General features: G+C 43.6%; 1 protein-coding gene across 3 annotated transcripts in view; it reads right to left on the bottom strand.

The window, feature by feature from the left end:
* Positions 1-23,111, bottom strand: part of CPED1 (cadherin like and PC-esterase domain containing 1) — a 217,317-nt gene that overhangs the window by 147,254 nt on the left and 46,952 nt on the right. For 2 of the 3 annotated variants that reach the window (XM_073328194.1, XM_073328196.1), the window contains exons 4-5: positions 19,904-20,010; positions 16,254-16,329 (exon numbers count right to left, since the gene is read on the bottom strand). The exons of the other annotated variant lie outside the window; for it this stretch is intronic. In XM_073328194.1, the coding sequence (XP_073184295.1) occupies positions 16,254-16,329; positions 19,904-20,010 (183 nt within the window). The remainder of the gene's footprint in view (positions 1-16,253; positions 16,330-19,903; positions 20,011-23,111) is intronic. 3 annotated transcript variants of the gene reach the window in all.

Genomic DNA, 23,111 nt, shown 5'->3' with positions numbered 1-23,111 from the left:
ATTGGTGAGGCCTCATCTGGAGTACTGTGTCCAGTTTTGGGCCCCACACTTCAAGAAGGATGTGGATAAATTGGAGAGAGTCCAGCGAAGGGCAACAAAAATGATTAGGGGACTGGAACACATGAGTTATGAGGAGAGGCTGAGGGAGCTGGGATTGTTTAGCCTGCAGAAGAGAAGAATGAGGGGGGATTTGATAGCTGCTTTCAACTACCTGAAAGGGGGTTCCAAAGAGGATGGCTCTAGACTGTTCTCAATGGTAGCAGATGACAGAATGAGGAGTAATGGTCTCAAGTTGCAGTGGGGGAGGTTTAGATTGGATATTAGGAAAAACTTTTTCACTAAGAGGGTGGTGAAACACTGGAATGCGTTACCTAGGGAGGTGGTAGAATCTCCTTCCTTAGAGGTTTTTAAGGTCAGCCTTGACAAAGCCCTGGCTGGGATGATTTAACTGGGAATTGGTCCTGCTTTGAGCAGGGGGTTGGACTAGATGACCTTCTGGGGTCCCTTCCAACCCTGATATTCTATGATTCTATGATATTCTATGATTCTATGCCTGGTCGAGAACCCTACCATGGAACTAAAGAACTATGGGCCCAATTTGCTGAACTTCAGCACAGATTATCAGACCAAGACAAGAAGCTAGAACTGAACAGAGAGAAGCCTTATCACTGGCTAAGGCAGTAATAGATCAACAGGCAGCAGAAGCTAAGAAACCCCCTACTATTTATGTTCCACGGGAGCAGAAGGTCACAGTTTAGCATCTTCCCGACTAGACCAGGAGACATTACAGTAGAGGAGTGGATAAAGTCTGTGAAGGCAGCTATGTGTGTGCTAAGAATACCTGAAAAAGATCATTTGGATTTCATAGAGGAACACCTCAAGGGCTAGGCCAAGGCCTCAGTAAAGCTCATGGCAATGGCAGACAAGAAAGATTTGGAAAAGGTATCTGAACTCCTCCTGCAGGTTTATAAAGACAAGGTACCTATTGGAACCAGACTAAAGAGTTCTTTGAGAGAAAGCAGGAGCACGTATATGCGGGTATATGCGTATGACCTCCAGGAGAGAATGAGAAAAGTGGAGTGGAGAGACCCTCGACGAGTTCCAGACCCAGATATGGCTCTGAAAGAGCAGTTGGTGCTGGAGCTCTGGGTTGATTCCCTCTGCCGTGAAATGAAAAGGAGATACAAGGAAGAGCCCAGTAAGAAGTTCCATGAACTCATGCAGGCTGCCATTATGTGGTCTGAAGAAGAGGAAGTTCCTGTGGCAGAGATAGCTGAGCCTATCCCCCGTACATGAAGTGGGGGCCTAGTGGATGCAACTGCTGGGGAAAAGACCCTTCCCCAACACAGTTAACACTGGAAAGTTTAAGTGAAGTTATCCAAAAACTGGCAGTCCAACAAGAGGAGATACTGAAAGTGATGACCGAGTTGATGAAAACAAAAAATTCCATTAGTATGCCAAAATATCCAATGGGACTGGGATCCCTAAGATCCCCACTGAAGGACGAGCTGGGAAGGTACATTTGTTACACTTGTTAAAGGCAGGGCATACTAGCCGAGAATGTCCACTGAGAAGGAGAGCAGAGTCCCAGGCACTCAAAACCAATGGAGTGAGTGGTCCATCTACAGTAGAAGGCCAAGCAGTGGCAGAAGGATTCCTAGGCCTGTCCTTGGTGGAAAATTGCTCTGCAGACAGTGTTAATAGGAATGCTAGCAGTGTCAGCATATCTAGTGACTTCCGCAAGCGAGCATTTGGAGACTGTCTAACTGCTGAAGTACGTACAGTGGGGGTGAAGCCCAGATGTTTGTTAGATACTGGCTCAGAAGTCACCACCATTACTGAGTCGCATTTTCGAAAATATTTGAAAGACAAGGAGCTGACCATGCACAGTACATGCTTTGTACATCTAACAGCAGTTCATAGTGATGTGATGGGATGCCTTGAAGCAGACATAGAGTACATGGGCCAGACACTGTCAGGAAAATGCATCTTCATCCTGAAAGACAAAGCCTCTGAAGGGAGCCATATGGGAGAAGGAGTCCCAGGGATTCTAGGAATGAACATCATTACTGAGCTGAAGGAGCTACTGCTGCCAGGAGAAGGACCCAGGAAGATGAACCATCACGGGCACTCTAAGAAGAATGCTCTGCTGAGTAGAGTACTGGCTCAAGCAGAGAGGCAGAGTTGTTCCCTGGGCCTGGGGGGCGGGGCAGATTGGAAATGTTAAAGTGGGCAGAAAACAGAAGACTGTTATTCCTCCTTGTAGAGGGAAGATCCTTAATGAACGCTGCTGGGTACTAGGAAATACCAATGGATATCGAGTGCTTGCAGAGCCTATATCTGTGGCAAGCCTACCTAATGGGCTCCAGCCAGCCAATGTACTGATAATGCCACCAAAGGAAGAGTAGCGATGAGTCTTCTATATTCAAGTGCGAAGGCAGTGGAGTTGCATCCTCAAAACAGAACTGCAGAGGTACACAAGCCTGAGGAGGTGGCTCCTCAGGTGAAGGTAACATTGGAAGAGAATGGAAATGAGCTGCGGGTGACAAGGAGGGAGAAGGGAGGACAAGTTACAGCTTAGGGCTAGATCCTGTTTCCACAAAGTCAATGGCAAATTCCAATTGACTTCTATGGGCCTAAGTCTGCAGATCTGGAAAATATTAGTTTCATGTCAAAGGTCTATTTTAAATAAACCATTAAAAGCAGTAACTATTTCTAATGCAATTATTCAGTAACATGCAATGACTGTTGGAGTGTTAAGCTGGGTTTGCAACAAACATATTCAGTACTCACACTGAAGAGGGAAACTTGAAAAACATTACAATAATAATGAAGTCAACATTTCAATGGGAACAAGGACAGGACCAGAGGGAAGGGATGTTCCCCTTATTAATGTTCCCCAAGCGAAACCATATAATGTTTTTTTCTCTTCTAAAATGTGGTTTTAATTGTGTTGCTAAGGCAACACCTAATCTAACCCAGGCACAGTGTTACCTCACAGTGCTGAGTTTTAAAAGAACAAGATGATGGTGCTTGTGCCTAAACGTCTCCCCTTAAATATCAGGGGGTTAGTTGTTTTGATATAAAAGTCAATGTAACTTCTTAAATTTTATTATTACTACCTGATGAATCATTTATTGGAGCAGCCTCATCTAACAAAAATACGTCAGGACTGTTTTGAAAATCAGAACTGCCCTGAAATCCTTAGGACTGCTGGGCATGTACATTCACTATAAGGCCTCTTTACACTGCCAAAGTGGCATAAAGTGATCCTAATGTAAATGAGAATCAGGACTTTGGAGTCCCTCAGAGTACAGGAAATTAAATATACACAGTGCCCTCATTTATCAGTCTGTGGGTGCAAAAACAAACAAACAAAAAACAATTTGGCATCGTTTATAGATTAAGTTCTTCAAGGCAGGGACTGTCTCATTAATTTTTTACAGTGCCTAGCACAACTCAGTCTCTAGATGTTACCATAATACAATTAATAATAACTAATAGTTAATAGTAGGAAACAGTCTTTATTAGCAGATTCCAAAAGCACCTTTGACATAATCTGTTCTAATGGTAACTGTCCACCTATTCTTCCACTGGAAGACAAAAATTGCATTTGTTAGAGCTGTATATTTGTTAATCAACATTGTTATCAATTAAAGTTAGCATGCAGTTTCTTCACTTGGCATTTATACAGTTTTTTCAAAGCGCTTTACAAACTGTAACCAACTAATCAATCCTTATGAAGTAGGGAAATATTGTCCCCAGTTTGTAATGGGGAATGGGAGGCAGGCAGGTTAACTGACTGGGTCAAGAGCACAAAGTGAATCAGTGTCAGAGCTATGGCAGGAACCCAGGAGTTCTTGGCTCCCAGTCTCATGTTTAGATCATTAGATCATTTTTCTCTCTCTTGTAGGGCCATATCTTGGTGTCAGTCATTTGTGGCATAGAACTCTCAGGAGTCTGAACCCTGTAGACCTAGACACAAGTCCATAAACTAAAATAATGCAAGTTCCCCTGTACAATGGCTGTATAGTGCTTCTGTGGCTGATCAATCTCTCCCCCATCCCAAGGGAGCAGTCATAGACCAATGTGACCAAGCTGGGAAATGACATAAGGGGAGACAGTGAATGCGTGCAGAGAATGACATAAGGGGAGACAGTGAATGCGTGCAGAGAATGACATAAGGGGAGACAGTGAATGCGTGCAGTGAATGCGTGCAGAAACAGGGGGCAGGTTTCTCTGGCTGACAGCTCTGCAACTGTGTGGTTGAAGATCCAATGCATAGGTAAAGGGGAGGAACAGACAGCTCTTCACTTTCACTGCCCCTTAAATAACTGCACACCCCTTACATAGTAAATATTTGGGGAGGTATTATATTGGGTAAGGGACACATTTCCAGTCTTCCTCTCTCTCTGCTGAAGTCACACAACTGCCCTACACTCCCAGCAGAAACAGACCTAGGACACACAGAGAACTGCTTGAGGAGATAGGACCTACTGTGGCTCTAAGAGCCTCTCAGTGCCAACTGGCAAAGGATTCACTGTCATGTAACAGCCATTCCTATCAGGCCTACAAACTCACTACACCTAGCACATTGCTGTCATAGCGTTTATCTATAAAGAATGTTGTGTGAGGTATCCAATGAAAACTTATATCATACTGGTTACCACAAGCACTGTGAGATGTACGTACAGGTATCATGCCAGATGTTGCAGGTCGATACTAAAAATACATTTCAACTATGTAACCAGGCAGAATTGATTAAAAAAATGTTTTCCCAGACAAAGGAATATTTATTTACCCATCTGCTTATATCTCTGATGTAAATTAAGCAGGACAAGCCAAATAAATAGGAGTTCATTTGCATCTGAGGTAAACAGGAAGAACAAGATAACAGGAGGATGAGAAAGCAGTAAGCACACCTGAGCACAAAGCAGCGGGGAAGAAGGATGTTATCTGGAGATAGACTTCAAAAGGATACTTTCAAAGGTTTCCTGGACTGTCAGAAGAAGGGAAAGATCCCCTTTGTTATCCATCTCTCAGGGAGCAAAAAGGACAACACTCGGAATACATAAAAGGAAAGGAGTACTTGTGGCACCTTAGAGACTAATCAATTTATTTGAGCATAAGCTTTCGTGAGCTACAGCTCACTTCATCGGATGCATACTGTGGAAAATACAGAAGATGTTTGTTTTTATACACAAATCATGAAAAAATGGGTGTTTATCACTACAAAAGGTTTTCTCTCCCCCCACCACACTCTCCTGCTGGTAATAGCTTATGTAAAGTGATCACTCTCCTTACAATGTGTATGATAATCAAGGTGGGCCATTTCCAGCACAAATCCAGGTTTTCTCACACACACACACACACACCCCCCAACAAACCCACTCTCCTGTTGGTAATACATGTCGGAATACATGAAAGTTGGACTGCGGCCCTGGTGCTGCTGCGTGATTGCTTTACGTGAAAAACTTATCTTAGATAAATGTTTTAGCCTGTTAAAAGATATGATTAGTCCCTTAGAAGTGTGCTATGCATTTGTTTTACTGGTAACCATCACTGTTTCCATTATTCTTACTCAGTACTCCCTTGAATCTGTGAATCTCTGTTCTTTGTTAATAAACTTATTCTCCTTTTATTATGAAGTCATCTCAGTGCTGTGAGCTGAAGTAGAGGATGCCTTCACAGCTGAATCAAGTAAGCTGGTGAGTACACTGTCTCTTTGGAGGCAGAGGACTTGGTAATTACTGTGAGTGTTCAGTGACTGGGCCTGGACACAGCAAGGGGATGCTTCTGGAAAGTTCGGGAACGGGGGTACACCAACCATTAACCTGCAAAGCAAAATAAGGGCTGGCAGAGTCCTGAGAAGTTTGTCTGGTGTGGCTAACAGACTGGGGGACAGGGAGCTGTCACCCTATTTAGCACCAGCAAGTCTTTCTCTCATTGGAGCAGGGGGGTAACATGGTGACCTGTGGTTCTGGATGACCTGAGAAAGTGTCATGACTACCCAAGCAGGTCCACACCTCTGGATCAATCAGATTAGCTGCTCCAATTTCCGGGATTTGACCCATCAAATGTGGAATGCACTAACATAACCACAGATCCAAATGCCAGTACCATTGACAAATGGCTATAAACTAGCTATCAACAAGTTCGAACATCAGAGGAGTGAAGTTCTGGAACAGCCTTCCAAGGGGAGCAGTGGGGGCAAAAAACCTAACTGGCTTCAAGACTGAGCTTGATAAGTGTATGGAGGGGATGGCATGATGGGAGTGTGTACAATGGCATGTAGCCCACTGGTGACTGCAGCAGCAAAAATCCCCAACTGCTAGAGACCGAATACTAGATGGGGAGGGCTCTGAGTTAGTACAGAGAATTCTTTCCCACGTGTCTGGCTGGCGCATGCTCAGGGTCTAACTGATCACCATATTTGGGGTCAGAAAGGAACTTCCCCCCAAGTCAGATGGGCAGAGACCCTGGGGTGGGGTTCACTTTCCTCTGCAGCACTGGGCACCGCTGCTTTAAGCTAGTATAAATGGTGAAGTTTCTGTAACTTGAAGTCTTTAAACCATGATTTGAGGACTTCAGTAACTCAGCCAGAGATTAGGGGTCTATTTCAGGAGTGGATGAGGTTCTGTGGCCTGCAATGTGCAGGAGGTCAGACTAGATGATCACTATCGGTCCCTTCTGACCCTAAAGTCTGTGAATCTATGAGACTTCCTGATGGTGATCTTTCAAATATTTTTACCTGACTATGCTTTTTTCCCATCTTTTGCTTGTCCTAATAGTTCAGAGTTCATAGGTCCAAGGGGAGACTCAATCATACACAATTTAAAGAACTGCTGAGTTAACAAGTATGAACAACAGCAGAGCTGATAACAATCTACTCCAATAAGTAAAACTGCTTTTAGATTAATTAAGACTCCCCAAGCACACCTGGGGCACTGTTTACATGGCTCTTGGCATGGCCAGTACTTGGTGCGATAAGTGGATCACAGAGCTGCAGATGGATGTGTAGTGATTCTGCTTATTATAGGTAACAGCAAATTAAGTTGGCAATGATCGCCCTCAGGTAATATGTAAGTGTAATTAATTGGCTGTGAGGGACCCACATATTGAACTGACAACTGGCAACAGACAACAAATTAAAAAATACAAACTGCAGGAGATACATGGGGCACTGTACAGACTACGTAAATGAGTCCTTTCCCTGAGCCTTCCCCCTTTTTATCCTTAGTTTTTGGGACAAAGCTTTTGTTTTGTTTTTGTTTTTACTGTGTTCAAGGCATAATAATCTACAACTGACAGATTTGAAACACAGGGCAAAGAATGATTAAGGCTTCTATCACTGCAGGATAAAGTCTGTCTTGTTTCTAAGCTGTCCATCAATTGTCAGGTTTGCTAGAAACATTTCAAGACCCATTGAGTCACCTCAGGAACTCATCGTTGTTTAATGAAACACAAAGCAGGGGGAAGGAGCATGAAAGAGAACTGAAAATGCTGCACTTTCTTCTGGCCACAACATCTTGTAAATTGTTTTTTCCCACACAGCAGACTGTAAACTCAGCACATCAAACCTGGCAGGTCTGATTGTTTTCTTGGGGCAGGAGGGAGGCCCCTATAGAACAAGAGGGGGCTTCAGCCCCAGAAGCCTATGGTTGTTGGGAGACTCATTGGAGACCAAGCCATCTGCATGGAGACCTTGTGCACTGCTTCCTTGCCTCTTTTCACCAGCCTTCATGGCAGCCTGAGTCTAGCAGGATCTATATGCAGAACACAGAGAGGGAGAACAAGCTAATAATCCTCAATGAGCTGTCTGCATCTATACAGCAGTACCTGGAGGGGACTAATGATAGGTCTTCTCTGCCTAACTTTCAGCCAATGGTTCTAGTCAGTGGTTCTAGATGCGTTGGGAGAACTTCGTGCCATAACCTGTGGCATGGATCCCGTGATTGGTGAGATCCAGTTCTTTGCTGATGGAGACTGCCAGTGCCTCCTTTAAGGAGGGCAGGGAGCCAACAGCTTTAAAGGAAGCACGTTTGGCCTTTATTCAAACAGCCATCTCTTGACACTATCAAGCAGTACCTAAGCTTCTAGTTCTGGTTAAGCCTATGGAAAAGGTTGTGTGAGACAACTCTCAGAGTATTCGTATGCCACTGACTTCCCTGACCCTGTCACTCCAGGATCCAACCACAAGTAGCACTGGCTGATGATCTTCTCCTGGTGATGGATAAAGATCAGGTGCTCATACTAATTAGATCCTTCAGCTATCTTTGATACCCTGGATTATGAAGTGTTGATGCAACTACAATGCCCATCAGAAGTGGCTGTGACTCCTCTTCCACGATTCCATTCCTGTCACGCAGAGTTCCCAAAGGTTAGTGTCAGACAATTGCTTTCCTGCCTAAAGGAAATGTGGGATATTACTAGATCCTCTGCCGTCATCCCTCTTATTCTGTGAGTATGGGAGGTTGTCAGGACAGCAGGTGAGGATATATGGAATGAAATGCTTTCAGTACGCAAAGGATACTCATCTTTATATACCTGTATTCCATTCAGCCTAGAGAGTTGCCAACTTTCTAATTCCAGAAAACCAAAACATCTTTGCCCTGCCCACTGCCCTGCTCCTTCCCTAAGGCCCTACCCCCGCTCACTCCATCCCCCCCCCCCACGTCGCTTGCTCTCCCCCACCCTCACTCACGTGCTCATTTTCACTGCAAGGCCCAAACAGGCATATTTATTGTTTTGACAGATGTATGATGCTAAGTTCAGGTTTTAATTGTTACGGGACGCTAGAGCTGGCAGCAAAATAGTCAAAAAGGGTAATTTTTTAAAAAAATGAGATTTCCACAAAGGTGTTCATGATTCTTTCCCTCCCCTCTTCCCATTTTTCATAACCAGCTCCATGTTTTTTGTTCCCTAAAGTTATTGTAATTTTATGTGTGGAATTAGGACCACACATCATCACAGCTGTAATGGGTCCATTAAAGGCCCACTCCTGAAGCCCAAATACGAATCCATATAGCACAACCACAGAAATGCACACCTGTCCAGATACCTATACAGATAAATTTGAAAAAAAAAAAAGACTCCCACACCTACACGCAGTTACACTCGTGTATTCATGTGTACACACCTAGCATGCACTAACACATATACTTACACATTATTTGTTATTACAATTGTTGTTTAGTGCCTAGAGACCCCGACTAAGATCAGGGCTCCAGGGTGGTGGGTGCTGGACATACACATAAAAAGAGAGAGTCTGCAACAAAGAGTTTATAATGTAGCTAGACAAAGGTGGGGAGAAATGTCTGATACATTGGCTCTTCTGCCATTACTAGTCAACAACATTCACTTTCTGAGAAATAATACATTTCTTTTAGAGCTCCCTTCTCTTTTAAAAACTTGTTGTGAAATGAATACACACATATTTTATGTCATCAATTTTTTTGTGCGCAAGCCAGCAAAAGGAATAAAAGTCAAAGAGTTAGGCTGCAAATGTTATTCACACAGGTATACACACATGCGGCAATACACACATCTCCCTACACAAAAGATACACAGTCTCGTACACACATACAATGCATGCATGCACACACTTGCCTACACAGAGACCCTTTTTCATATACTTTTCCAGAGGCTGCCTAAATCACCCAGGGAAGGGAGGAGGGTGGGCTGGAGGGAAGAAAATGCGGGGGTGGGGGTGGAGGAGAGAGGATGGGGAGGGGAAAAAGGCAAAGACTAGAACAGGGTGGGGGTGAGAGGGGGCAGTGAAAGAGAGAGGAGGTGTTGTGGGGGGTATGTGGGGTGGATGGGGATTCAAGGGGAGGCAGAAGGCTACAGGTGCATGAGGATGTGGGGGGCACAGGGGTATATATGGACATATGGGAGTGCAGAAGTCTATGAGGTGAATGGGATGCAGGGGTGTTGGGGGTGAGGGACATGGGGGTGGTGGCTCTGGGAGGTGGAGGGGATGGGTGGAAGAGTGCTGTAAGGGGTACAGGGCTGGGATGGGTAGGTGTGGAGGCAGGATGCGATGGGATGGGGGAGAGATGCAGTGAGGGGGGATGGGGTGGGGGGTTGGGACAGGGAGGGATGCAGTGATGGGGGTGCAGGGGGTTGGGACAGGGAGGGATGCAGTGATGCGGGGGGGATAAGGGTGCTGACACCTGGTCACCCTACTAGAAAGTGCAGTCAACTGTTTCAGCCAGCATCTTAGTGAGATTAGGGTATGGATGAGTGCAAATTGTCTGAAACGTAGTCTGGGGAATGCTAAAATGATGATGTGGTGGGTGCAGGAAAGCAACCTAGAGTAGCAGTTTGTTCCCTGGTTTGCTACTAGGGCAGCACAGCTATATTCAGATGCAAAAAACTAAAAAGTAGTGGTGATTACAGAGACCATAAGGCGTTGAATTACTAGGAATAAAATGGATTGAGGGAAGGCTGTGCTCATCAAGCAAAAAAGGCCCATTCCACTCAAATTGCTTCCGCACCTATCTGATGAAGAGGTCAACTGTTCTGAAACAAAGATCCATGATTTTCTGTGATCCCACCATGCAACCTAAGGTAGTGAAAGAAAACCAGAAAATCTACCTTTAAGGATGAAATATTATCATGTGTCTTGAAACATCCATCGAGAATGGGTGCCTCTGAAAACTAAGGCGACACTGAGTATGCAAAACAATGTAAAAAATCGTGTGGTAAATCTTGGCCCCAATGAAGTCAATGGAAAAACTCCGATTGACTTCAGTGGAGTCATTATTTCACCCCTGATGTTTACTGTTTTTGTCACTACTTTGACGTGCTTTTAGCTTTCTTGTGGTGTGCACATTGCTGTGGCCTAGGCCAAGAGAAAAAAGATGCTTATTTTAAATACTTCAGCCTAAATTTTCAAAACTGACTAGTGATTTGGACTCCAATGTGATCTTCAAAAAGTGCAGAGCTCCCACCCTCTGAAAATCTGCCCCCCTTAAGGTATCTCAAGTTGAGCTCCCAAAAACTGAGCCACTTCAAATGACTGGTCACTATTGAAAATGTAGGTAATCATTATCTAAAATGTGACTGAAGAAAAATCCAGTTTGCAGCCAACCAGATCTTGACAGAAAAGAATTTAACTCATGGGCTAAAACCTACTGAACCCCATTCTAAATAATATTTGTGAACTTTCAGAGTGAGAAGGACAGCCATGACTATCTACTTCCTCATTATTTCAAAACTACTACTAAAAATCATCAGCAAATTACTTCACCTTAGGGACTAATAACCTGCCATATCTGTTGTTTTAAAATTCTGTTTTGAGTGACACATGCAGAAAAATGAGTCTTTACATTCAAATGTCTCCTTCTTTTTCCTGTAACACACTTATAACTACAATGAAAAAAAGAGAGATTGATTAGCTTGATATTTTCCAAAACAACTTCCTCTGAGGTTAGGATTATGTGAACCATGCTGCATACCAAAACCAACGTTTACAGACCAGTTATTAAACTCTGGAAAAAATGACTTATAATGAAAAAGTTGGCACAACGTGAAAATCCACATGCATAATGATATCCTAATAATCCAGTAGATGACAGTGTGGTACATGAGCAAAGACCAAGTAGTTAAACTCGTTTCTCTTTTAAACTTTTTCTTTCAAAACACATCACATTTATTTATTATTACTACAGATTTGCCTCAATGCCCAAACTGAGATCAGTGCTAGGCTCTGTACAGATACATAGTAACAGAGAATCCCTGCCCCAGAGAGTTTATAATCTAAATAAGATAAAAATAGATATATAAATAGATCAGGTTTAGCATTCCTGAGTTTCAAAAGAGCGTCATAGCACACAGCCCACAGCCACAACATTGTGATGCCTACTTGTATGGAGACATTTTTAAAGGCACATTGGCAAATAAAAGCAAATCTATTTTTGAAAATGTACACTCCTGTCACTAGCATTTTAGATTATTAAAATGGAAAGAATGTTTAATTTATAATTTAAAGCTCCCAAGGGTGGATTTGTGGCAGAACTTTGGCTCCAGGCCCAGTAATTAGAGGGGACCAAACGCACATACAGTCAGAGCAGCTGGTAGTGAGTCAGAGCAGAGCAGCAATAAGCAGCATGCCTCTCAGACAATTGCTGCTAGCCAACCACCTGCTGCTACAAAACCACAATTGTGGCCCAAGGGATAACAGGAGAAGGTGAGGAATGCCGCCTTGCCCCCCAACCGCAGCCACTCACGTCAGGTGGCAACATGCAAAGGCAAAGGGAAAGGAGGGAAAAGCAACAGCTTTAATTAATTAATTTAATTAATTTTTGCTAGCCACCTGCCTGCTACAGCGATGGAATTGGAGGAGAAGGTAGCATCAGAGAATAGTGGAGGGCTTCATGATTTCAGTGTGCTGCACTCCACCCCTTGGTCATGTCACTGTCACATTTTGGCCACTGAGTCAACAAAGGGCCAGGGGAAGGCCGACAGGCTGTGGCCGCTAGCTGGTGTTCAGAGAACATTGCACACGAGTGAATGAATACCCTGAGCACGCTGCCAGCTCCCCAAGGGAGAGGAAGCAAGTGTACCGTATCTTGCAGCCACTCCAAAAGGGGCCCAGCACACAGCACCATAATCAGGGAGGCAAGCAAGCCTGCACGCGGCAAAGGTGCCACTTAAACACAATTGCTGGCTTGGCTGAGAAAAGAGATGGGAACAGCACAGGCTGGACCCTGGGGAAAGAATGTAAAGCGTGTTTGCAGAGGCCTGGACTGGACCGCTCAGGCAAGAGGAATGTCAGGGAGTCCGTCTCATTGCTACCAATAATCCCAATATTTTCCCAGGGAAAACTCTAAAACAGAAGGTTGTGTGTGCACTGTCAGGGTGGAGCATGGGGTTTCTCTGTCTCTCTGTGTCTTCTCCTTCTCTATCTGTCTAGCTTTTTGTAGGGAGAGGGAGTTCCATGGCACCCACCCAGTTCTGACCACACGGCAGCTTCTATGGGGCACTGGGCCCAAGAATCCTAAATCCCCTCCACAGTAATCATCAGAGTTGAAGCCAGAAGTAGCCTCTTAGGTGGCCCTTAAAGGCACCTATCTCAGAGAGCCCTGTGGCTGCCCACCAGATTCAGCAACAGCAGAACCATGGAGCTGAGTTTTAGCGCCTCCTCCTGAACCTCCACCAGACCATGCAGAAGCCATGCCTGCATGACTGTGCGGCACCAGCCCAACACATCCACATGGAGCATGAGGTAGGCAGGAGCAGCAGGTTGAAAAGCTCCCTCCCCAGAGACTCATACAAGCAGCCACCACCAACTAAAGGAGCAGAAGGATCCAGCCTTCCCAGCCCAAGTCTCCTGATATTAACCGATGTCTTCCACACTGGACTTTAAAATCTGCTGCCAATATTATGCATAATCCTCTCCCCCACTGCCCTACCTGCCCAGCATCCAGCAACTGTCCTCCTTTCTCACTATGCTTCATCCCAACCCTTCCCTCTCATTCTAGCTGATCCTACCCACCCTCTATGACCACATCCTCCTACATTCCTGTGACCCCCTCCTCCTCCACATCACCCTACCTCTTCCCTTTCACCCTACGTCTCCCCCCACAGCCTCTCTTCTCCCACCCCACACAGAACTCCCCAGTATCCCTCCCATGATGGTTTCCCATACACAAAGAACAAATGTGTTTTCAGTCTGGTTACACTATTTTACAGTGAAGGGGAAAAACAAAGAAACAAGAACTACAGAGTCTTGTCCTGTTAACAACGACCATTTGAACTAACTCACAGAGAGTGTGTCCTTACAGGCAAGCTACGGGGCCCATTTTACTCTTAAAGCAACAGCAGACAACCCTCCTTTTACATAACCACACCTCTGGTCTGGTAACAGCTATAGCTAAAATACATCATTTTAAAAAGGAAATAAGCATTATGAAGTTGTCAGAACCTCTCAATGGAAACACAATCTTATAGCTGTGAACCCATCCTCTCAGCCCCTTGCCCTGTCTCATCTTGTCTTTTAGTACACTGTAAGCTCTTCTGGGTAGCAACCAGGCATTTTATTTGTTCTCTTACATAGCTAACACTCTTTAAATGCTGAATACATGGTAAATACAAGCTGACTGGCCATCTCCCACAGGAACAGGTGAGTTCCCCCACAGGCAGAGATGACAGAAGCAGCAGGCCAACTCTGATTTTAAAAGAAAAATTCCCACGTGCTGCTGCGTGGGGAGAGCCTGGCTATTGACCAAAACTGTCCCTCCCTGCGATAATTTCAAAATCCAGGAGCCTAATCAGCTAAATCCAGACTATTGGCAATTCTGCTGTCTGGGCAGGGAGGAAAAGTCTGCTAGGAAGTGCTGACAAGGAAAGGAAGGAGGAAAGAGCTAGCTGTCTGGGATAGCGGGGAGGGATCTGAAATCTTGGTGGATCAACCCCCTCTCTTTTCACCATTTATACTGTTGGTTTATTTTATGCCTATTGCTCCTCTTGGACAGTGAATCCACACTGGTTGGTTTCACTTTCTGGTTCTCATGCAGCAGGACAATGCTATTCTGTTTGGTTTCTCAATTCTCAGGGGAACATGTAGATTAAAAACAGTCAGACATTTAAAAAAAATCTTAAAGATATGTATTTTTGTATTTGATTTGGTAAAAACCTTTGTTTACAAAACTGCAATTACAGGCCTACACTACTTGACCATGTCTTTATAAAGTACCAAAATCATCATCAGACACTGAGACGGTCTATAATGCAACTGCAAGTGTAACTGCAGCTTGGGTAAGCATAGCTGCATTAGCTTTAATGTCGCTAGCATGGTCAAAAATAGCAGGCAAGACATGGTGACACAAGCTCCAACACAGGCTGTCCAAGCCCTCCTGGGACCTGGGCATGTACCTGCATTGCCAGCCCATGGTGAATCTCATGCCACCATGTCTTCACTGCTATTTTTAGCCATGCTGGCGAGGCTAAAACTACTGTGGGTCTGCCTACCTGAGCTGCAGTCACACCTGCATTGTAGACACAGTCTATGTGAGTAAGGGCCTGAGTCCCAAGAAATGTTGAGCACCCACACCTCCCAGTGTTTTCAGTGGGACTTCAGCACCTCTCAAGACAAAGCCCTTTATCTTGTGAAGTAATAATGATATAAAGATGGAAAGGATCAATCAGATGTTTAAAAATCGCCCTTACGTACAAGAGAAGCAGAGCACTAGAGTCAGTTTCAGACACCACGTGTGTGCGATGAGATCACTATTACAACAATTTATGGACACCAATTAAAGAATATGACTTGGAGGGGAAATCTCTCTGTGTGGCAAGTGCCTCTTATGTTTGTGGTTTTGTGGCAACAAAATAATAAAACTGTTTTAATTGGCCATTGTCCAAACAGCATAACAGAGCTGACCAAAATGTTTCAAAGCCAGACTGTTACAAAATAAATTCAATTTCTGAAATCCTTGGAACTTTGACAAACCTACCCTGATTTGTCCAAAATCTGTATTACATCAGACTTCCCTCTAATGAACATCCCAGAGCAAAGGGCCCACACTAGGGACAGGGCATCACTTAAGACATAGTTATGCACTCAGCACGGGGCCAGTGTGATCTCAGTTATATGGCATAAATCCAGAATACTGCCAGAGACTCTGGATATTCACTGGTGTAAATGAGATCAGAATTTGCCTCCATAGGGTTTAACTAGGGATTAACATAGAGCACAGGGCTTTGTGCAGACCTCCTGCTCTGGGCTGAATTTCACCCATAGTAAACAAGGATTCCCTGGCAGCTGGCCCGTAACCTTTGAATTTTTCTGGTTGATGAACTTAATGTACAAAGACTTTTTTATCAGTAAACTCATTCGGGCTGGAAACCAAGCTCCAACTCCTACTCCTCCTTCATGCCAAAACATTTTTATAAAACTGGATAAACATATTCCATTGAACCAAGAACTTTGAAGGGTAAACACCAATCCATGGAACAACACAATATAGCCTGACAAATAGGACTTTTGTATTCTAAAAAAACCTGACTTTTCCAGTCTGCAATGGCTAAATGATGCAGTAGCTTTAGTTAAAAGGATCCTTTATTACTACAAATTACTTTCAAGAGATGTCTGAAATGGATTATCACTCGTATTCTGTCTTGTTTTTAAAAGTTGTTGAAAAAAGAATATGCAAGTATGAAAACTCCAACACACATAATATCAGCCTCACTACTAAGCAGATCAACTATCTTCAACATTTATGCAAACAAACAAAATGGAGGATTACCTGGGAACGCTCTAATTATCTGGCATAATCCTTCTTTTCTGCAAAGCAGGTGCTGAATCTCTGGGAGTGTATTCACCTGAAAATAATACAGAGACGTTCTAGTGAGTTCATCAGTAGATGCACTGTCTTTCACGAGCCCTGCATGTTTTCTCGTACAATTTGTCAGGGACACCTCATGTGTGAAACTCCTATTGATGTCAACATTGATTTTGACCCTTTGCTGCTCCCTGTGACCTGGAAAATAGAACTCTGAGGTGGGAGATCCTCCTCCACAACCACCACAAGGCAAAGTTTTTCCTCCTCCTGGACACAGTGATTCTGTCATTCCTGCAGTTTCCGCCTCCAAAGCTTCTTGCTCCTCTACATCACCCTCATTCATAGCACAGGAAGAGCACACAGAGAGGAATGATGATCCAATGTTTAGGGTGTTAGCCTGGGATGTGGAAGACCTATGCTAAGTTCCTACTCTGCCACAGACGTCCCTTGTGACCCAGGGCAATCACTTAGTTTCTCTGTGCCTCAGTTTCTCATCTGGGAATTAGGGATGATTGTACCTCCCTACCTCACATTAAACATAGTGAGGATGAATACATTAAAGATATTGAGGTACTCCAAAACAAAGGTAATGGGATACTTATAAATACCTACAATGGTCAGATGGATTCATAGGCTGTGTCAGCAGTCAAGTATTTACTAAGGCACCTAATGGAGAAATAAGGCGGGAAATTAGAAGAAGGTTTCTAACCATCCAGAGGAGTGAGATTCTTCCAACAGGAGTAGTGGGAGCAAGCAACCTAACTAGTTTTAAGATGTAGCTTGGTAAATTTATGAACAGGATTATACAATGAGGTTGTCTGAGATAGCAGCGGACTGAACTCGATCACCTAGAAAGGTCCCTTTCACTCTTATGTCCCTAAATATCTTTGAAAGCAAATGTACCACAATTTCAAAGGCATTAGGTTGGTTTGTCTTCAGTGACCAAGAGATATTTCCAATGCTCTGTTTGCTAACTGTTCTGTTATGTGGGCTTAGGGCTCTAAGAATTAGTAGTAAAATATCATACAAAAGCATACTCTGTGGGGTAATCATTCCATCTCTAAACAACAGTTGGCAGATGGCATCTTATGCTAAGCCCAGCTCGCACAGGAACAGAACCATATTCATGGTACTGGATTCCAGTGTGATTTTATATGAATAATAATTAATCAGTAACACTGCTCATTTTTCCCCCCATCCTAAATTACTTTAGGTTGGCCCATAATGTGCCCTGACATATCTAATATTCAGTATTGCTACCACGTGCAAGATATTGGCTTTCAATAAAGCCAATTATAGCTGAAATGAATGATAGTGGGTACCACTCCGGTTCAATTAAGTGTCAATACAATTTTGATAGAGAAATGCTGTCCTGGGCTAACGGCAGTGACTGTTGCTGGCACTTGGCTTCTTCTCTAGGTACGCTGGAAACCACTGTACTCCAAGAGCATGTGCTAGCAGCAGACTAGAAGCTCAGTGCTTTTGAAAACCAGGCCGGTACATTAATTCCCTAAATATTGATTTAGCAACCTCACTGTGGCACTCAGTTTTGAAAATCTTGGCCAAACTGTTTATATAATCATGTGCACAATTGCCATTAATAGGAATTTACATATACAAGCCATTCCTGAGTTAGCTCTGTTGTCCTGGGCTATGGGAGGGGGCTCTTTTCCCTACAAGATCTTCAGAATAAATCAGGTAAATGTTTCCCTCATCTTCAACTGCCAGGGAGGCACCTGGTAGGGTTGCTGAAACCCCATTAGGCAAGAGCAGGGCAAAACCTACCACGAAGAGGTGGCTGGTGCTTCTCTCAACCCCCACATGAGATTCATTCTGAGCACCTTTTCCTGCCCCACTGTTGTTATTTTTTGCCTCCCATTGTCGTTATTTTTTTACTTTATTTTTTGATTTGATCATATGTTTAATATTTGGCAAATTTAGGTGCTTTCTGCGCATATTTATTGTAAATCTAAATAAACAAATACTGAGTGCCAAACTGGTTCTCTGTGCTGTATAGCTGTAAAGGAAGATACCGTCCCCACTTCAAGGAATTTACAATCAAAGGGCTTCAGCCCAGATTTTTAAAGGTATTTAGGCACCTAAGGAACCAGATGGGTGCCTCATGGGATTTTTAAAAGTATCTAGATGCTTAACTCCCATGGAAAAATCCTACAATTGCTGGGAGTTAGGCAACTTGGTGTTTTTGAAAATTGCATTAGGCACTTATCTGCATCTCTAGGCATATAAATACTTTTTAAAATCTGGCCCTTGGTCCTAAAAGTAGGCCTACTCCTAGGTGTAAAGTTTTGCAGGATCAAGATCCCAATCAGATAGTCAATACAAATGACATATGTACTGGTATAACATATGAAGAACTGTTCTTGAATCAGTGAGGATACTTATAGATTCCAAGGCTAGAAGGGAACCAATGTGATCATCTAGTCAGACCTCCTATATAACACAGGCCCTAGAAGCACCCCAAAATAATTAATAAAGCACACATTTTAGAAAAAACATCCAGTCTTGATTTCGTCCTCACTAATAAGCTTTGTGGAAGAAATCCACCCCTCCAGAAGACCCTTTCATTGCTGTGCACCCCCATTTTTGAGAATGCAATTTTGTGCCTGCAATTATTGTTTGTGCCAAATTTTTGAAATTGAGAGTCTAAAATTAGGCCTGCATTTTTGTTCCCACAATTTTGCAGGTGTAAATATCTGTGCAATTTAAGTCACTTAGATGTTTGCACCTGCAAGTCAGATATTTAATCAGGTACCCCAATGACTAAGTAACCGAACTTGTGCCTGTAATGTGCAAAATTCAGGTGGAAAAAGTGAGGGCCAATTATAGACATCCTTAAAAGACAACTAATACTGGCACTGATTTTCCAATTGACAGAATGTGTGCAAGACTGCTGTGCCCATCCAGGTCCGAAAGGACTCCAGGTCAGGCTCCACACGGGCGCAGCAGTCCATCTGCAAGCTGTCAGTTGCAGGACCAAGGTCATTGTTTGGAGAGATGCTTGTTCTACATTTGTAAAATGACAAGTGTATATATATATAAATATATATATATATATATTTATTTTAATTCCTAGAGCCAACCCAGCCCTTGCATAAGTGGCACAACTCCTGCTCACATTTGGCTGAACTGGTCCCCAATCATTCTGAAACGCTGAATGTATTTTCGAGCTGGTTTTCGGCCTTCCTAAAGTTTTTTCTCTCAAAGAGACATTTGTTACAATTTGCTTTTACTTCTATATTTCTTGTGATGCATGACAGTTGAATTTTGAGTGTGGCATAGAGTCCAGAAGCTCAGATTAGGAAAGAGCAAAACATGGCATCCAACTGTAACAATTTTCAATTTCTACGAACATCAACATATTAAACTACACACAAATTGAAAGCATGAAGACATTGCTCTTGATCTCTGGATAGGATATCTACAAGAATGCAAATACGATACACATCCCTGAGTGGGCAGCGAAATACAGCTCAGCTTTACAGTTTAATGAACCACATTTTTAGACCATAAATTGACAATTGAACACTGTTTTTGTTAGTGGGTGCTGAAAATGTGGGGTATTCCAAACGAAAGATGGCAGGTCAATACTTTACCTTCTGGAATAATTCTAACTGATGGAACTCATCTATTGGAAAGCAGTCTGTATCATCAGTTTTCCCGGAAGATAAGCAAATCAGAAGGTCCCAAGAGCTTAATTCGCCTATCAAAAGGAACAGAAACATATTGAGAAAAAAACATTACATGATTCCAGCCTCAAGAGAAAAATACACAGAGCCAAATCACGAGGACGAGCAGACTTGTTAGAGTATTAAATACATTACTAAGTGCGGGGGTAGGGGTGGGGCGCTTTGCTTTTCTATCCAGCACCACCATTTTGTTGTTTCGTTAGTTCCAGGATTTGGGCCAAATTCAGAGCTGATGCATTCGGAGATGAACGTAAAACTCCTCACAGCCCTCCCCTGACGCATGGATCTAAGATGGTATAATTTATACATTAAGTATGTGGGAAGTGCTAAATTAAAGTTCCTGATTTAATCTTCTCTTTTTCCACGTCCAGCTTCCCAGCATGTATAATTTTATGGCAGATGTCATGGTTACTCATAATCGTCCAAGTTCTTTTTCTTTGAGCATTAGCTAGTTTTAAGCATTGCAAATAATGCTTCTATTGTTGTGGATTTGGCTCTAAGGTTCTGTGCAGAGGAAGCTGTTGGAAGCAGCAAGGTGGTTTGCTCTGCTAGACTCAGTTCTTGGTACACAGTTGCTACCTGGAAACTGGGCATTGGATTGCCAGCATACCATTTGTCACCATCTCTGTTTCAGGACTGCTGTATAAAGTCAAGCAAGTAACACTTAGAATATACCTAGACTCTGAGTCACTGATTGCCTTCCTCACTGGGAAGCTGACCCAGCAGACCCCAGAATTTTGCCACCACTCAGCCGGAGAGCAACACTGGTGTCAGAGATGGGGCACTGATTTTGGAAGAAGAAGGAACAGTAAGTTACACCAAGTTACACTCCCCTACACAATGGAAGAGTGGGTACAAGTAAGTTTAAGGCTGTCTAAGGGCAGTTCTATACTACCGCTTAAATCGATCTAACTTATGTCACTCAGGGGTGTGAAAAAGACACCCACTGAGCAACACAAGTTACGGCGACTTAAGTGTTATCCACACAGGCACTACGCTCTCCTGCCTACATAGCTGCCACTTCTCACGGAGGTAGAGTAATTATGCTGAGGGGAGAGGGCTCTTCCATTGTCATAAAGCATTGGTGCGGCTGCACTCATATAGCGCTTCTAGTGTAGACCTGCCCTAAGCTAAAGTTTTGGCATGGTTTCTCTCTCAGATATTCTGAGCAATTTAGACTGGTCCCATTTCTTTCAAACGATCAGATTAGCCAAGCACTGCTGAATGCACAGGAGCAGAGAAGCAGTAAATGGGTAAGTACCTGTGGCCAGGAAGCTAGACAGAAACAAGAATCTCAGAAGGGGCAGTCAGAAGGGAAATCAGAAGGTGGAAACTAAAGCCAGAGTTGCCATTAGTAATCTAATGCCATTTGACAGGTTTCAGAGTAACAGCCGTGTTAGTCTGTATTCGCAAAAAGAAAAGGAGTACTTGTGGCACCTTAGAGACTAACCAATTTATTAGAGCATGAGCTTTCGTGAGCTACAGCTCACTTCATCAGATGCATATCGTGGAAACTGCAGCAGATTTTATATATACACAGAGAATATGAAACAATACCTCCTCCCACCCCACTGTCCTGCTGGTAATAGCTTATCTAAAGTGATCATCAGGTGGGCCATTTCCAGCACAAATCCAGGTTTTCTCACCCTCCACCCCCCCACACAAATTCACTCTCCTGCTGGTGATAGCCCATCCAAAGTGACAACTCTTTACACAATGTGCATGTGTTTCCTGAGGAAACTTCAATCCATCGGTGATCTTCCTGATAACACCATCCTGGCCACTATGGATGTAGAAGCCCTCTACACCAACATTCCACACAAAGATGGACTACAAGCCATCAAGAACACTATCCCCGATAATGTCACGGCTAACCTGGTGGCTGAACTTTGTGACTTTGTCCTTACCCATAACTACTTCACATTTGGGGACAATGTATACCTTCAGATCAGCGGCACTGCTATGGGTACCCGCATGGCCCCACAGTATGCCAACATTTTTATGGCTGATTTAGAACAACGCTTCCTCAGCTCTCGTCCCCTAAAGCCCCTACTCTACTTGCGCTATATTGATGACATCTTCATCATCTGGACCCATGGAAAAGAAGCCCTTGAGGAATTCCACCATGATTTCAACAATTTCCATCCCACCACCAACCTCAGCCTGGTCCAGTCCACACAAGAGATCCACTTCCTGGACACTACAGTGCTAATAAACAATGGTCACATAAACACCACCCTATACCAGAAACCTACTGACCGCTATTCCTACCTGCATGCCTCCAGCTTTCACCCTGACCACACCACATGATCCATCGTCTACAGTCAAGCTCTGCGATACAACCGCATTTGCTCCAACCCCTCAGACAGAGACAAACACCTACAAGATCTCTGTCAAGCTTTCTTACAACTACAATACCCACCTGCAGAAGTAAAGAAACAGATTGATAGAGCCAGAAGAGTTCCCAGAAGTTACCTACTACAGGACAGGCCTAACAAAGAAAATAACAGAACGCCACTAGCCGTCACCTTCAGCCCCCAACTAAAACCCCTCCAACGCATTATTAAGGATCTACAACCTATCCTAAAGGATGACCCAACACTCTCACAAATCTTGGGAGACAGGCCAGTCCTTGCCTACAGACAGCCCCGCAACCTGAAGCAAATACTCACCAACAACCACATACCACACAACAGAACCACTAACCCAGGAACTTATCCTTGCAACAAAGCCCGTTGCCAATTGTGCCCACATATCTATTCAGGGGACACCATCACAGGGCCTAATAGCATCAGCCACACTATCAGAGGCTCGTTCACCTGCACATCCACCAATGTGATCTATGCCATCATGTGCCAGCAATGCCCCTCTGCCATGTACATTGGTCAAACTGGACAGTCTCTACATAAAAGAATAAATGGACACAAATCAGATGTCAAGAATTATAACATTCATAAACCAGTCGGAGAACACTTCAATCTCTCTGGTCACGCAATCACAGACATGAAGGTCGCTATCTTAAAACAAAAAAACTTCAAATCCAGACTCCAGCGAGAAACTGCTGAATTGGAATTCATTTGCAAATTGGATACTATTAATTTAGGCTTAAATAGAG

The sequence above is a fragment of the Lepidochelys kempii genome, chromosome 1 (assembly GCF_965140265.1).
Source record: "Lepidochelys kempii isolate rLepKem1 chromosome 1, rLepKem1.hap2, whole genome shotgun sequence".
In the NCBI taxonomy this organism is placed as follows: Eukaryota; Metazoa; Chordata; order Testudines; family Cheloniidae; genus Lepidochelys; species Lepidochelys kempii.
Note: the sequence above shows the minus strand (reverse complement) of the source record. Positions and strands in the feature narration are given on the sequence as shown.